At 33.6% G+C, this 17,171-nt stretch overlaps 2 protein-coding genes across 2 annotated transcripts; both read left to right on the top strand.

Moving 5' to 3' along the window:
• Positions 1-2,060: 2,060 nt before the first annotated feature.
• LOC131842789 (uncharacterized) lies at positions 2,061-9,367 on the top strand. Its single transcript, XM_059191357.1, has 8 exons — positions 2,061-2,136; positions 2,858-2,934; positions 4,446-4,539; positions 4,990-5,096; positions 5,303-5,487; positions 5,748-5,866; positions 7,361-7,900; positions 9,351-9,367. Exons 1-8 carry the CDS (start codon positions 2,061-2,063, stop codon positions 9,365-9,367), a joined length of 1,215 nt encoding a protein of 404 aa, XP_059047340.1.
• Positions 9,368-10,289: 922 nt separating this feature from the next.
• On the top strand, positions 10,290-11,599 carry LOC131842766 (uncharacterized). Its single transcript, XM_059191333.1, has one exon. It carries the CDS (start codon positions 10,465-10,467, stop codon positions 11,542-11,544), a length of 1,080 nt encoding a protein of 359 aa, XP_059047316.1. The 5' UTR covers positions 10,290-10,464; the 3' UTR covers positions 11,545-11,599.
• The last annotated feature ends 5,572 nt before the right edge of the window (positions 11,600-17,171 follow it).

The raw sequence follows: 17,171 nt of genomic DNA, 5'->3' as shown, positions 1-17,171 counted from the left end.
CTTCCTTAAAATATTATCTTCATTCCTACTCATTACATGTCCATACCATGATAGACGATTACTCTTCAACCTCTCTGACACCGGCGCCACTTTCATACTTCCTCTAATGTATTCATTCTTTATCTTATCCATTCTTGTCACACCACACATCCACCTCAACATTCGCATTTCAGTTGCATGAAAGACGACTGGTCTTTCATTCATCACCTTACGGTTTAATTGTCAAAAAATATTATAGATAGAAATTAATCTAGAAAAATCAGATACCGACACTGTTTCAATTCAGACATGAAATTACATAATATAAATATTACATATAATTTTTTGAATTAACAATATAATCGCTATGTAGAATTATTTATTACTAGCTGTTCCCGCTACTTCGTCCGCGTGGAATTAAATTTATTTTTCTAAAATAAAAGTAGCCTAAGTTACTCCTTATTACATCAGCTACCTGCCAAAAAAAGTCCCGTCAAAATCGGTCCAGCCATTTCAGAGATTAGCCGGAACAAACAGAGACAGACAGAAAAAAATTAAAAAAAAATGTTATTTTGATGTACATATGTAATTTACCGTATTTACATTCATATGCATGTAGTAAAAAACTGTTATTTCAATGTTACAAACAGACACTCTGTTGTTCTAACTTTTTTGGTCCACACCTAGGATTTGTTTTATTGGTATTATTATTATTTTATACTTATGTGATTTAATGTTAATGGTGTTATGATTTATAATTAATTTTATATTATTTTTAATTTGTGTTCGAGAGCCTTTCATATATAACAAATTTTATTTTTATATATATTATAAATTCTCATCTTAAACCTATTATAAACAAAGTAGGTGAATAGTATAAAAAGCTTTTTATATATAACAAAGTTTATATTATTAATGTCTATCTTAAAACTGTTATACCTAAGGTAGGTATATAATATGACAATTATTTTTGATTTCTATACAAAAAAGAATACACTTTAGCAAAGAGGTTTTCATTTAATTTTTTTTATCTTTTAAATGAGAGTTCGTAATTGTTTTATCATTTTGTTTTATAGATATATTATTTAACTTCAACATATAAATTGTTGGTTTACATTCATTGTCTTCAGGCTTATATATTTACCAGCAGCTTGCTTCGAGCTTTGAAGGCTTTAATATTTTTTATGACTAATTAGATTTTAGTGCTCGATAAACCTATTATTTATTTTTAAGATGTTTTTCTTTCTTATTTTATTTGTAGTTGTACGTCTCCAACGACATATGTTTTTATACGAAAGTATTTTTTAGTTAATTTCCTTCAATGGTGGTCCGATTTTATTTGTACTTGTTATTTAATTTTATAGCATTATTTTGTTTGTTTTTAAAACTATAATATATTAAAAGTTACATTAAATTACTTTTTATATTTTCATTGTTTTATTTACCCTAAAAATCAAACAAGTGAGACGTAGTTAGCAATTCATGGATTCACTGTGCGGGTGCCGTGTCCATGTGTCAGAGAGGGAACCCCTCCCAGTTGGGATTGTTAGTAATGTGGATTGATAACCCCACTGCTAGCAATGTATCATGCCAGGTTGACCTCCACGCGGTTCCCCCTGGAAACCATCGTGTTAAATTCCTGGTGAATTTGTCACGATGGGCTAACTGACCTGACCTCATGCTCATCTTATCATCCTCCACTGGTGCCCCGCCAGCGTAAACCGTTAGCGCAGGCTAGTGCACCATTCCATTATCATCCAAAAAAAAATCCTCCCAGTTCCCGGGACTTATGACCCGGGTGTAGGTTCAAAGGGCCCCGTGCCGATGTAAGTCACTCACCTTCACCGCTCGTGTTTCTCTCCCTGCCCATACAAATCTAATAGGTGACTGATAGTGCAGCTTTAGATACACGTTCTAGTATAGAACTTACAGCAGTAGTACTTTTTTTAATTATAGCTGTATAAAGTGGAGCACATTGCTTTAATAATGAATGAAAAAAAATAAAAAACGAAATGAGCGGGCAAAAATAATTAAAATGGTCAGTCAGTAATTTAGTTTTTTGTGTGCATAAGTATATAAGAATGAATAGAAGTTTACGTAAAAGAAAACTAATAAGCTACTACGAGCCTGATGAACCACCTTTCGACGAATATGTCTGTTAGTAAAATATGTTACTACTTATTTTATTTCATAGTATTTGTGGTAAATGAAACCCATCGATTTTTACTGCTTCTTTTTTTTTGCAAAATACCTTTTTTATAAAACGAATGACCTTCGTATGGGGTCATATTTCATAAGACATACATTTATTCATAAGACATATTTAGCTGTTTTATAGAAAAAAATTATGATTTGTAGCTTAATACCGTAAAAATTATGTACGTACTATATGTACGGAAACTATAAAATTGTGTGTTAAATACAAAGATAGTAATGGAAACACTAGTATATGTACTACTCTAAATAGGTATTAGAAATATGTTGTGGAAACTACGTAGCAGGATCAGTCGTAGTGAGCAGACAAGTCCCTACCTAACATCTTATAATCTTCATAAATTTATTTAGATAATCTGTAGATCTTATGCTACGTTTACATTCAGCCGCTTCCCCAATATGATTGCACTAAGAATGAGCGCGTAGCGGTTTCTATATTGATTATCGTATGCCTCTTACTTGTTATCGTGTAATTATTTATTTAAAATAACATTAATTCAAAAGAGCAATACGCAAGTTTCTTGCACGTTCTTCTTGTGATGAGTCTGCGTTCCGAATGAGTGGTAGAATAAAAAATATGACTATTAAAAAGTGCTTGTATTGTGTTTATTTGAATAAAGATTATTTCTATTTCTATAAATAAATCATTATTAATAACTTTCAGATTGCGATGAGTGTCGAGATTTTGTTTATGAATATTGTTCTATACATGGAGAGTTACTGGTCATACCGGATGATAAGGTAAGTGTTACAACAGTAGTAACAAATCTACTGTGAGCAGTAGCTCAATACCATATGTGCCATCCTCAACCACCACTAGTCGACTTCAAACGTTGCGTCGATTACGGCATCACAAAATCGAGCAGTGAGAAGCACCGCTCATCACGCGACATATATGAGCACTAATAAAAACGGTAGATACTCCACCCCTCTGTAATTTTAAAATTTAAAGGTTGTTGCAATAAACGCTTCATGAAAAGAGGTCAGTTTTATTTAAAAACAATTACCGAAAAACAAATTAACACTAAGATTAACTTACATACCTCTATCTAGCCTTGCCAGGCGTCCGGATAAATTTACACCGTTTATTTTGACCGGACATAGGCGTGTCCGGTCAAAATAAACGGTGTCCAGTTTGACCGGCTTTTTTTTGCTTTTTTCTTTTTTAAAACAAATAATCATTTTCATCGTTTAACTTAAAGAGAAGTTTTGTTTTGGTTACATTGTTTTTTATTCTCACCACATTACTTACGATGGTCGCAGGTTAGATTCCTCGCACGGTGCAAACATTTGTATTCATGAATATGATTGTGTGTTTTGGTCTGGGTGTTTTATATGTATATTAAGTATGTATTTACAAAAAATATATCTAAGTATTTATATCTGTTGTCTAGTACCCATAACACAAGCTCTACTTGTCGTGGTACTAGATGGCGCTGTGTTAATTGTCCAGGGTTTATTTATTTATTTCCTTATGCTTTTTAAAGTAGGTAAAGAAGACTTATTTGTGCAATTGCCTTTCATCAATATTTAAGAAGAATTAACGTTGATAAATATTATCTAGAATTTACTTTTAACTGATAACTTTGACTGATTTATAATAAAGTACTCACCATGGACTAATTCGGAATTGCATTTTATTTATATTTCATTAGAAGTTGATTATGTTTCACCCGAGAATTTTATATATTAGAGATAATCGATTTTTTCCTTAGTCGAGTGTTTCCATAATCGATTATTTTCGGCAGATAACACCTGTGTAACTAACCAATCGACTACTAAATGTTTCGTGCGTTGTATTACAAAAATCGTTAAGTGAGTAAGGTCACATGCCACTTTTGTAATACATCGATAATCATAACAGACATTCCATTTCCTCATTCTCGAAATTGAATAATTTAAAAAAGTAAATGGTAAAATAAATATATATGTTTTTTAATTTTGAAATTGAACAATTTAAAAAAGCAAATGGTATAATAAAAATATACGTTTTTTAATCATGAAATTGAACAATTTGAAAAAGCAAATGGTAAAAAAAAATATATGTTTTTTAATTTCTTGAGATCGAACAATTTTCCCAAAATGTAAGTGGTAAAAATACACATATTTTTATTACAAAAAACAGTGTAATATTTTAGATATTTACTTTAAAGTCTTTGTTACCTGTCCTTTACACCGTTTTCATACCTCGTCAGAGGATCGGTCACCCACTACCCAAATCCGGCTACCATAGGCGATTTTTTATGTAACAGGTACCATCTGAAACTGGTTTCCCGTCATTTGTACCACGCGCAGCGCTCACCATACCTCGTTCATTTCTTCATCTAGCTCAATCTATCATACCAGGTATGTTTTGATCATTACATGTGTATATTTAACAAAAAATAGTCTTTGTAAATAATCGATTTTACCTCACCTCTATAAGCCACCAAGTATTTCATTCAAAGCGGTGTTTCCGAACCTTTCCGTGGCGTGCCCCACATTGGCCTTTCTAAAATTCTTATGCTTTCCCCCCACCGGATGAAACTCGTGTCGAGTCTAAAATCTTTAATATCAAATTGCCCTCGTGTGGGGCGTGGTCCCGTGATGTTTTTTATACTACGTCGGTGGCAAACATGCATATAATAAATGGTTACCGTAGCCTATGGACGCCTGAAACACCAGGGGTGTCACGTGCGCGGTGCCGATCCTTAACAAACCTTAATATACCCTTTTTGTAAAACCCCATACCGTAGTGTCTTAGACTTGCGTGAATAAGGATGTTTTGATTTATGAAATTGTGTGATTACATTATAGGAGCAGGTCTAGGTGTATTCAGCACGTTAACTTTACCACGCGGCGTTCGTTTCGGACCTTACCAAGGACGACAAACCCAGGAGGTCAAGTCCATGTATTGTTGGCAGGTAGGTTTCTGCTAAGAGAACAAAATGCTTTCTATCGCTTTATACAAGAATGAGACAGCATCCATTAAACATGGTTCTTCAAACTTATTCGTATTCATAAGCTTACTACAGCTTTAGTGGTCTTATTGGTTTAGGTGATTTAGAATATTCGACTTTCTTTGTGAATATTTTCTGGATATTTTCTATATGTTACGTAACTATTTAAGACTCTATCTCTAACTATATCTGTCTATCCCATTTTAAAGTTGTACGACGCAAACAACAAGCCGCACGCGGTGATCGACGCGGAGGACGCATCCGCCGCTAACTGGATGCGGTACGTGAACTGCGCGCGGCACTGGCGCGAACAGAACCTCGTCGCCTACCAGTACCGCGGCCGGATATACTACAGGTACCGGATATACTACAGGTACCGGATATACTACAGGTACCGGATATACTACAGGTACCGGATATACTACAGGTACCGGATATACTACAGGTACCGGATATACTTGTATACAAACAAGAACCGGCCACCGCTAATGAGAAGGAGAAGGATAAACCCATCTCAATTACTGTGTATATCGTGCGTAGATTATTAATGAAGTCTCTGATCACCTCATCTGGGATAACAGTCGTAATATTGTTAAAATTTTTTTTTTCATCCAGGACTGTGAAAATAATTCCCCGTTTCACTGAGTTGATGGTGTTCTACGGCAGTGAATTCGCGAACTTGATGCATATTAGCTTGGGAACTTACAACATACCGAGCCACTACAATAATACAAGTAAGAATTTATAATATTTTACCCACCTGCGTTTACGGTATGCGCTGGCGGGGTACCAGCGGAAGATGATAGGATGGCATGAAAATAGGTTGGTCAAATTAACCACAATAGTTTCCAAGTGGACCAATTAATAATAATAATAATAATATATTAGGAATATATAGGTTCGGAAGGTTCTTCAAAGCCCTTCACGGGCCGTACGTCAACACGAAGACCTCCGTGCACTGGCTACAGCTCGGTGATCTCTTCGGAGAGACTGAGGACATCTGTCGGGCATGTCGCCATCCCGGAGAGTCACTCAGACATGTGCTTTCGGGTTATACAGCTCTTGCCAACACTGAGTACTTGCACAGACACAACCAGGTAGCCAAAATACTCCATCAAGAACTAGCTCTGAAGTACGGCCTCGCGAATGAAGCGTCAAGCTCTACTGGGCCCGATCCATCATCACGGACAAACCTGATATCGTGGTGATGGATCGGGCACTTTCGAGGGTGTTTTTGGTGGACATCACCATACCGCATGACGAGAACCTCGTGAAAGCCGAAACTGAGAAAAAGAGAAAGTATCTCGACCTGGCTCACGAGGTGACCGAAATGTGATGTCCACCGAAATCATTCCAATCGTTATGTCGGTGAACGGTCTTATCCCAATCAGTCTGGAACATCTCAGTTGGGATTCTTAGAAAGCGGTGCTGTTAGATTCTGCCCGTATTGTACGCCGGTTTCTCTCCCTGGGGCCCTGAACCCCGGCCGACTGTGCTTCTGCCGGGGGTATGTTGCCGTCTCCTCTCCTTAAGAGGGGAGATGAGAATTTTTGGACAAAAAAAAAAATAATAATAAAGACATTTATTCAGCATTACAGTATTCTTAGATGCTATCTATCTTATATACTATACAACTTAAAAGCTAAAAGCTAAAACATACTAGTAACGCTGAATGTGACTTCCATTCAGCATTTATACTGCAGTATATATATATACCACAGTGCTGATTTTCAGTGGGGCCACCACACACGAGAGAGCGTACGTAAAAATTACTAAAGAAAATAAAACGTTAAAATTAAGACCATTTTATAAATAGGTATGAAAATGTATGTAAAGATAAAAAGCAATTTTAATTAATGTATGTATTTAGTATATTCTGTATATTATTTAAGTAGGTATATTGCTATGTAATGAGATATTTATTATAATTAAAGGTCAACCATGATATATCATTGTAAATATGTGGCCACATTGCTATTCCTAACAAAATCCTTGTTCTTATTTTTACATGCGGGTGCCACTGCGGGCACAGCTAGTCTTCCTTCACTATATAATTCAAATAAAGGATATTCTATCTATCATGTTTTTAAATCGAACGCCTAACTGGGGTTTTATGCGAGTGAAACCGCGGATACAACTAGTACTATTGTAGTACCATAATTATAATGTTCAAAAATATTTCATCTTTACCGTTCCTTTGTTTTATAACATAATATTAAATATTACAGATGAAGGAACTAAAAATGATATAAATCATTATAATGATAATAGTTACAAAATTGAAGATTCTGAGATTGACTATCTCATTGAAGAAGAGGATGATACGATTATAGAGTATGTTGAAGAACTAAGAAATGCTGAAGATAAAAATTATGACATTGTTGTATATGATGATGAAGTATCAACAGCAGCATCAGCTACAGCAGATGATAATAATCAGATATGTATAGATTATAATTTGGAGAATAACAATTTAATTAGTACATACAACAGTGACCAAACACAACAAAACAATTTTCAATGTCACACATATGCTTGTGCTCAATTCTTGCAAAATATTAGTACACAATTACAACAATATATTAGTGAGCAGTGTCAACAAAATACGAATGTCCAATTACAACAAAAAATCAATTCTCAATTACAAATTACGTTCGCTCAATTACAACAGAATATAAATGAGCAATTGCAACAAATTATTCACAATCAATTACAACAAAATAATACTCAATTCCAACAAAACAGTACTGAATCACAACAAAATATAAGTAATTTCACATGTGACTTATGCAACAAACAATTTTTATGTAAGAGATATCTGAACAAACATAAACTCATACATTTAAAGGTTTATAAATTCCATTGTAACGATTGTAGTTATAAAACAAATGAGAAATTCAAATTGCGTACACATGTAGGGAAACACATGAAATTTGCTCAGACACAACATAATATTTTAAACAAGTTCACATGCGATGTTTGCAATAAGGAATTTGGTAAAAGAAGCTATTTAACTCGACATAAATACATACATTGGAATATAAAAAGATTTTGTTGTAATTATTGTAATTACAAAACCAATATATTGAATAGACTTAACGAACATACTGAGATACATACTAAAAATATAGAATATAGATGTACTATGTGCCCATACGTATCATATATACGAAGATATTTTAACAACCATATCCGCACAAAACATAAAGAAAAACAAACAACAATTTAGATTGCTGTTATTTATTGATTGATTATTATATAATTATATTATATTGTTGATTGTTTTATTATATTCTACTAGCGATCAGTCATGACTTCGCACGGATATAACAAGCATGTATTATACATATAAATTTTCTTCTTGAATTACTCCATCTACTGCTAAAATTGTAATAAAATCCGTTGCGTAGTTTAAAATAACACATAATAACACAATTTTATAAATCTTATGTTGTATTATGTATTGTCTATTCTTATGAACATGTTGTGTGTGATTAGTAACAAACAAATAAACGATATATCTATCTATATATCTAAAAGATATAAGCGAACAGACACCGGAAGTGACTTCAATTTGTACTCTACTTCTTCCTTATCCCATTTATTTGGGATCGGATTAATATCTATTTCTCTTCCATTTATCCCTGTTCGCAGTCACCTCATTATTTACTCCCTTTCTTACCACATTATCTTTCACACAGTCCATCCCTCTCTTTTTCTTCCTCTGCCCAAATAACCTTCCTATGTAACATATTCTTTAAAATATTATTCATTCATTACAATTAATCTTTAACCTCTCCGACTTCATTTTATAAAAAGATATATACTATATAATGAAAATACATTCAGAGCCATTCCACCTTAACGCACAGCGCCTGCGCTTTATTCGATTTATCGCTTGATTAATCGGATGAGAAATCTAGCTGTCGCGTATTTGATGTTTAAAGTTGTTACTGTGCTCGACTGAGCGGGAAAAATATAATAATACTAGCTGTTTCGGTGTACTCGCGACTTCAATATTACAAACAGACCGTATAGATAATCGTGGATATTTAACATGCAGTATAAATATTACAAACAGACACTCCAAATTTTATTTATATGTATAGATAATCCTTTATTTTTACATAGTATAAATACATTATTAACAATAGATAGCAACCAGAGGAAGGTTTATATATGTACCTATCGATTATAAATTGTTGATTGTTGTTACAGAGATTTACTTAAATTAGTTTATCAAATTAGAGTTTTCATGTTATTGATTTGTACCTGTTGATTGATTATGAAAATTATTCACGAAAGTTTACAAATTATTAGCATTTTTTATTTCAATGTAATAAATATTATTATATATACAATATAATTTGTTTTATTATGAAATTCAAAGGTATTTGCTTGTGTTGGCAGTTGCTAGAAATATCTACTTAATTTTTTTTAAAGAAAATAAATAATAATAGTAGGTACCTACTAGTAGATAATAGTAGGTACATATAAAATACCCGTACCAATACAAACAATCATAGTGCCGTGACTCCTCGGGTCACCAACATGCTTCTTCATGAAGGGGGACTACAGTAACAGCGGTCCGTGGCAAATTTTTATTATAATTCAGCTTTCATTCAAGTTAAACTTCCTTTATTTATAATTTTAGTCAATTTAAGAATTATAGGTATTATAAGAATATCCAATAGAAAAATGTTTATTTAATTAATCATCAAATTGATGCAGCCAAAAAACATTATAAAGTTTCCATATATGTCAAATGAATTAGAATGCACCAGCCACTACGAGCCGTAAAAAATAAGTTGTCCATTCCTACCAGGGATGGATAATCAACTTTTGTCGCTAAGAAAAACGTTTCATTAATAATATGTTATTCTAACAGTAATTCTTAAAGCAATATTTTTCTTTACAAAGACATCACTCAATCAACTATTAAAAATATTTTGCACCGCAAATTTATACTTAATTACAAAATTAATTTAATAATCGTTTTTAAACAATAACGATTATTAAATTAATTAATATAAAAAAAATGGCAATCATAACTTTCTATCCAAAAACTATAGAATCCCAAAAAGCTGGCAATATATGTAATGTCAAATTTTCTCTGATATAAAAACACAGTATTATTTCTGATCTGTGATTCTAACCTAAAATTGTATGTTGTGCCATGCCGTATGTTAAAGTTAAAATTGTAACCAATCATTATTTATTCAGTTTGTAGTAGAAATACTTGAATGGACAGAGCTTAAACACTATAATTAACGATACTAAAAATCGTAGATGGTCTTTCGGATCTGTGTTTAAATGCAAATATAGCACGAAAATGCCTGTACTGCGAATCGACGAAGTTTATCCGAAGCAATCGCTTTATCCTTTGATAGTGCGCTTCCAGAATGGGTATACGACTGAAGATTTTAAACCAACGCCTTGTGCTTGGTTTGAAAATACTGTTACTGGAGAAAAGTCTATGATAACGGAGATTGAGAACGTTATATATGCCGGAACAGAAGAAAAAGGGCCTGGATCGAGTTTTCTGCTTGCGCGGAACAAAAAAACCGGGAAAGTGAGATTAATTGAAGTCGGCAATATTGAGTTGAAGCCTGTTATACAGAATAATAACAACACGACAGTGTTAGATACAAGTAGTTTAGAATTAAGCAGGAAGTTTGGTAGCAAGAAAGCTAAAAAAGTAATGGAGCAGATAGAGAAGTTGAAGGTGAATAAGAAAACTGTTGTTAATCAAATGAGCAATGTAACCGTTAATATTAAGGAGGAACAATTAGACCTTTCTGTGTACTTGAAAACTGATTCGAATGAAATGTACATACCCCCAATAAATAGACAGGCTAAGGAAGTAACAGATGTGTATGAAAAAGATAAGATTTTAAGTAAAGAGCTGTATGAAAAAATTATATCTGAAATTGAGAATAAAGATTACAGTTCAGAATTAGCTCCGTGGATAAAACAATTAGCAGCCGTTAAGAGAGATTTAAAAAATGAAGACACTGTTCTAGCTTTGTATGCTAGCTGTTTAGTGAAGCTTTACTTCGCAACGTGCAAAGATCTATTAAAGAAATCTTATATAGCTTGTGAAAGTTCTGGAACGTTAAATGATTTTATTTTAGTTAATTTTACAACATTCACTAACGGTAAGCGTATGAGGTCAATACAGTTGAAGGATAAAACATTTTGTCATATAATTGTTTTGATATTGCTTTTAAATAATTTTAAATATGAACTAGACGAGTTATGTCTAAGTTTCAAATTCGCACTGAGGACACTAAATACTAAAATAAGAGTTACCGGTGCATCTATAGTGAATGGTGAAAGTGGTAAAATGGTTCAACTTAAGTTACCACTGTCTACCCCTGGCCTGAACAGACGCAAGAGTGCTAAGTTTTAATTTAAGTATTTCAAATTGCTGTCGTAATCTACAATATCGTTGGTTAAATAGAAAAATGGCAGTATTCAAAATGTACATTTTTAACAAGACAAGCATTTCACATGTTAATCACCATGATGATATCAGAAAATTTTTCACATGGGCCATGGTAATTTTATTAGATAATTTTGTTAAAAATGTATCAAGAAAACTTCCGAAAAATTCCTGGAAAAGCACTATTTTTTATGTGACACATATATGACTGACATGGCCCTATATTAAAACTTTGTTCTCAACAAGCCGTGTCAGTGTTATATGTCTAACGCATCCAAACAAAATACAACAAGTATTAACATGTTGTTTTGAACACAGAGCCTTCTACCAAATCTCGTACGTCAGACATATATGTCTGACTTGGCTCATGTAGAACTTCTTAGCGTCAGACACATGTGACTGGCATGGCGATTAATATGTTAAGTTTTTAAATTTATTTAAATTATTATGTTTTCCTTTAAAGTTTTAACAAAAATTTACACAGGAGTATTATATATCATTTTAAAAGTATTTAGATAATGATTAACAGCCCTGGCTAATATAATTGACTTATATTCTGACTTCTAATTCTGAAAACTGATATTTTTCTATTTAATTAACATTGTGTTCTTATGGATGATAATGTAATGGTGCACCCACCAGTGCTAATGGTATACACTCGTGTGTCATCAAATAGACGATAAGATGAACATGAGGTCTAGTCAGTTAGCCCATCATGGTATATCCACTAGGAATTTATCACAATGGTTTCCTGTGGGAGGTCAACCTGACATTGCTAGCAAGTTCAGTGTTATTACTATCACTCACATTGTATTCCTTCTGTTATATGATACTTGCATTCCTCCTGTATGGATGCCACCAATTTTGATCTGTGATTTTGCCAACATAATAATAATCTCAGGACAATTCACACAGCGCCATCTAGACCCAAGTTAAGCTAGCTAAAGCCTGTGTTATGGGTACTAGATAACTTATACAAATACGCAGATAGACACCCAGACCAATACAAACAATCATACTCATGAATACAAATGCTTGTGCCGTGCGAGGAATCGAACCCGCGACCATCGGACGTAAAGCGGTGTGCTAGACCACTAGACCACCGAGGTCGTCAAATAGTATAATCGTTTGAGATACAATGGAATTTTATATTTCCATTTGCTCAGTATAGTTTATATCAGACTTAACATCATCATCAGGTGAGATTGCGGTCAAACGCGCTCAAATTATGAAATAAAAAAAAATATATATATTCACACTCAATATTTGTGGTCTCACTGGTAATTGATTTTTTTTTACTTATCTATCTGCGATCAGTCCTTCCGGCTATAATCAGATTTTTTTTTATGTTATGGGCATTTGGAGATGAGGCACCTCCAGTAAGGTGCCATCTCATTTACTTTCTTTAGATGTTGGCAAGAGCCCTTTCTAATCTACATGGACAGGTATTTATATACAGTAGTTAATTAATAAGGTAATTGAATGTAACAAAATATAAATCTATTAATTTATAAAGTAACAAAATAAAGCCACATTTGTGTAGTAAGTGTAAATAAACTATGCACAAAACTATGACTAAAAGTCCATTAAATTTCATAATAGAGTAATAAATCATTTACTTATGGCCCCAACGTAGCCGCTAAATATTTTTTTTGTATACATATTGGTACTGTTGAAAATTGTTTTTGTGATTAAGTCTGTAATTTATGTTTATTTCGTGTTGGTAGTACACTTTCAAATACTATACTATTGACATAAATCAAAGACAACAAAAGAAAACATTATTTTTAATAAAAACTTTTTGCAGTTGTTCCATTTCTTTCATTTTATTTTCCTGTTGAAAAGCAAGTCGGTATAAAATTTATTTTTATTATATACTAGCTGTACACGCGACTTCGGCCGCGTGGAATTTTATTTTATTTTTCTAAAATAAAAGTAGGTACTCCTTATTGCATCAGCTACCTTCCAAAAAAGTCCCGTCGAAATCGGTCCAGCCATTTCAGAGATTAGCCGAAACAAACGGACAGACACAAAAATTTTAAAAAGTATTATTTCTGTTATTTATATATGAATATAAATAACAGATATGCATATGAATGCATGTAGTAAAAAACGGATATTTCAATATTACAAACAGACACTATATGTGATATGTTACTTATGGAATGAACTGCCTTTTTTCTGACTTTGTTTTTTTTGTGGATGATAATGGAATGATGCACCCGCCTGCGCTAACGGTTTACGCTGGCGGGGCACCATTTGAGGATGATAAGATGAGCACGAGGTCAGGTCAGAGCAGTCACCAGGAATTTAACACGATGGTTTCCAGGGGGAACCGCGTGGAGGTCAACCTGACAAGTTACATTGCTAGCAATGGGGTTATCAATCCACATTACTAACAATTCCCTTCCCCCCGCCTTTTTTCTGACTGTAATGCTGTTGGCCGCAGCTGGCCTTTACAGCTTCACCGGACGATAGGGGGGCGAGTGCAGATGGCACTCCAAACCAAAGGAAGGACTTATGGAGCGGCTGAAAGATTTTAGTCCGTGGGCACCGCTAAGGGTTCGAACCTCGGCTCAATCCGTCGTAATTTCGATTCCCGTTTGAATTGAACGGGGGATCGATCGGAGGGGGAATGAACTGCCGAGATTTCCTCGCCAGACTACAGCATGGGGTCTTTCAATCATCTGCTTCTTCCTTATCCCATTTATTTGTGGTCGGCGTAATATGTTTTTCGCTTCCATTCATCCCTGTTCGCAGTCATCGCGTTATTTACTTCCTTTCTTACCATATCATCTTTCACACAGTCCATCTATCTCTTTTTCGGCCTTCCTCTGCCCTTATCCATCAACCATCCACATTCATTTGTAACATCTTTCTTAAAATATTATCCTCGTTCCTACGCATTACATGTCCATACCATGATAGACGATTATGGGGTCTTTCAGTAAGGGTTTCTAAAGGGTCAGCAACGCGCACGTGACATCCCTGGTGTATCACTCGTCCACAGGTAACTGTTTACCATCAGATGGGCCGTATGCTTGTTTGCCACCATCGTAGTATAAAAATTGTAGCTTATGAAAATTATATAAATAAAACTAATTTTATTATTATTGATTTTTTTATTACGTCATAATATGAGCATAATATAATTTCTTCATTTCATAGCTGATTGTGAAATATTTCTATAATACATGAATTTATTCATTCTGGAAGTACCTAAATGCAAATATAAACAATATATACAGAATCTACCAGTTAGAGAGGGTATACTGAAAACCGACTAATTATTCAAACGGTAGCAAAATCCAAAGACAATGTATTTATATATCCAATAGTTTCGGTTACGGTTTTCGTAACTTCCTAACATCCCTGAAATAAACTAGTCAAAAACGTCGGCTGATTTCCAGTGAATGTCAAAGAAAAGTTAAATAACTGGCTTTAAAAAGAAATCATTTGAGTTTCTTGCCTGTTCTTCGCAATTGAATTCGTATATTGAACTGAATGGTAGGGAAAACACTTACAAAAAATGTGACATTTATACGCGGCTAAAATGTCCTACTGGAATTAATAATTATGGAATTTGAATTTAGTGTTACCGATTTTTAGTATACCTTATCTAACTGTATATTCCTATAGACTGTTTACCGTTATTAAAAAACAATGGCAGATAATTATAATTTCAAGACAATTCACACAGATCTAGACCCAAGTTAAGCTACCTAAAGCGTAAATATGGGTACTAGATAACTGATACAAATACATAGATATTTTTTTTCGGTAAATACATATTATACATAGAAAACACCCAGACGGGCACGAACAATCATACTCATGAATACAAATGTTTGTGCCGTGTGAGGAATCGAACCTGCGACCATCGGAAGTAAGGCGGTGTGCTAAACCACTATACCACCGAGGTCGTGAAATAAAATAACTGTATAAGAATTGATATATTAATCTATAGGATGAGCCTGAATAAAATATATTTTTGACGAACGGTAAACAATATCCGATATGAGTTTTTCAAAAACTATTAACCTGTTAACCAAGCGGGACGCATAAATACGTCAAACGTACATTTACGGGTGGGACGTATAAATACGTCAAGCGTACATTTACGGGTGGGACGTAAAGTTGAGCGGGACGCATAAATACGTCAAACGTACATTTACGGGTGGAACGTAAAGTTTTGTACAATAAAGTTTTTGTATATTCCCTTGTTGTTGCTTATAAATAAAGGAATACATTACATATCAAATATATATATATCTATATATATAAAATTATATTGTTCTGTGACGTACTGGCACGTCCTAGTGAGTCAGCAGTTAAGTAGCTATGACGTGGTCGAGTGGAATGAGTAGTCATGCTCACTAAAATGTTCAGACATGTGGCGGCGTGGTGGGCCGGGTCATTGGGTTCCCTAAAATATGGTCGAGCGCAGTGATGGCTGGTTCATCCGTCATACTCGTGAACGAGTGCTGCTTGTAGGGACTGGTCTGCTTTTATCACTACGAATGATTTAATCTGATTGTATATTTATATTTGACCCAAAAAAATTAGTGCTGGTTGGTAGTTTGTATTCACACGTTTCGACTTGTAAATGTAAACTTACAAGGATTATTTAAAAGAGCAACACGCAAGTTTCTTACTCGTTCTTCTTGTGATGAGACAGCTTTCCGAACGAGCGGTAGATTAAAAAAAAGTTATGACTATTCAAAAGTGCTTAAATTAAGTTTATTTGAATAAATTATTTTCTATTCTATTCTATTCAGTCCCCGTCATATACTGCATATTTAAAAAGGAATTCCCAGGTTAACAGGTTAATATAATTTATTTGATAATTATAATATATTATATTTTGATTTTATTAGAAGTCACTAGAACCGAGTAAGACCTAGCCTGACCTCTTTTTTTCTTTTTTTATGGCTTGGCAATCTTGTCAGTTGATCTATAACTACAATACAAAACTGACAGCAGTTAAGTTTGACTTATGATAATAAAATAGACCTACATGAATAAAGATATATTGATTTTATATTACATGTACCGATTTATATTTGCATGCCTAATACTTACACAAATGGTGTTGAAATGTCACATTAAAAAAGGTTTTGCATGTTTAAATATTTTTTTTACCATCATTTGAATCTTAGACAAATTAATTACAAATCTAAAGTTTAACTGAGCTAAGCTTAACACGTTGAAGACCGCTTTGAAAAGTCCTTATTTCTCACTCTATGTGAGAAATAAGGGCTTTTCAAAGCTCGGCATTTTTTATTGTTAATTAGCTACACCCGTGACTTCGTCCGCGTGGAATTTTACTTTTTTTTTTAAACAAAAGTACCTAAGTTACTCCTTATTACATCAGCTACCTGCCAATAAAAGTCCCGTCAAAATCAGTCCAGCCGTTTCAGAGATTAACCGGAACAAACAGACAGACAAAAATAGTAAAAAATGATATTTTGGTGGATATACCGTATATATTCATATGCATGTAGTAGAAAACGGTTATTTCAATATTACAAAGAGAGACTCCAATTTTATTTATATGTATACATTAGATATTTATTTTTTTAATGTTTTTGGTG

This window comes from Achroia grisella, unplaced genomic scaffold, assembly GCF_030625045.1.
Source record: "Achroia grisella isolate CSIRO2021 unplaced genomic scaffold, CSIRO_AGI_Agris_v1 utg2471, whole genome shotgun sequence".
Classification (NCBI taxonomy): domain Eukaryota; kingdom Metazoa; phylum Arthropoda; class Insecta; order Lepidoptera; family Pyralidae; genus Achroia; species Achroia grisella.
The sequence above is the reverse complement of the archived record's forward strand: the minus strand, read 5'-3'. Positions and strand labels throughout refer to the sequence as shown.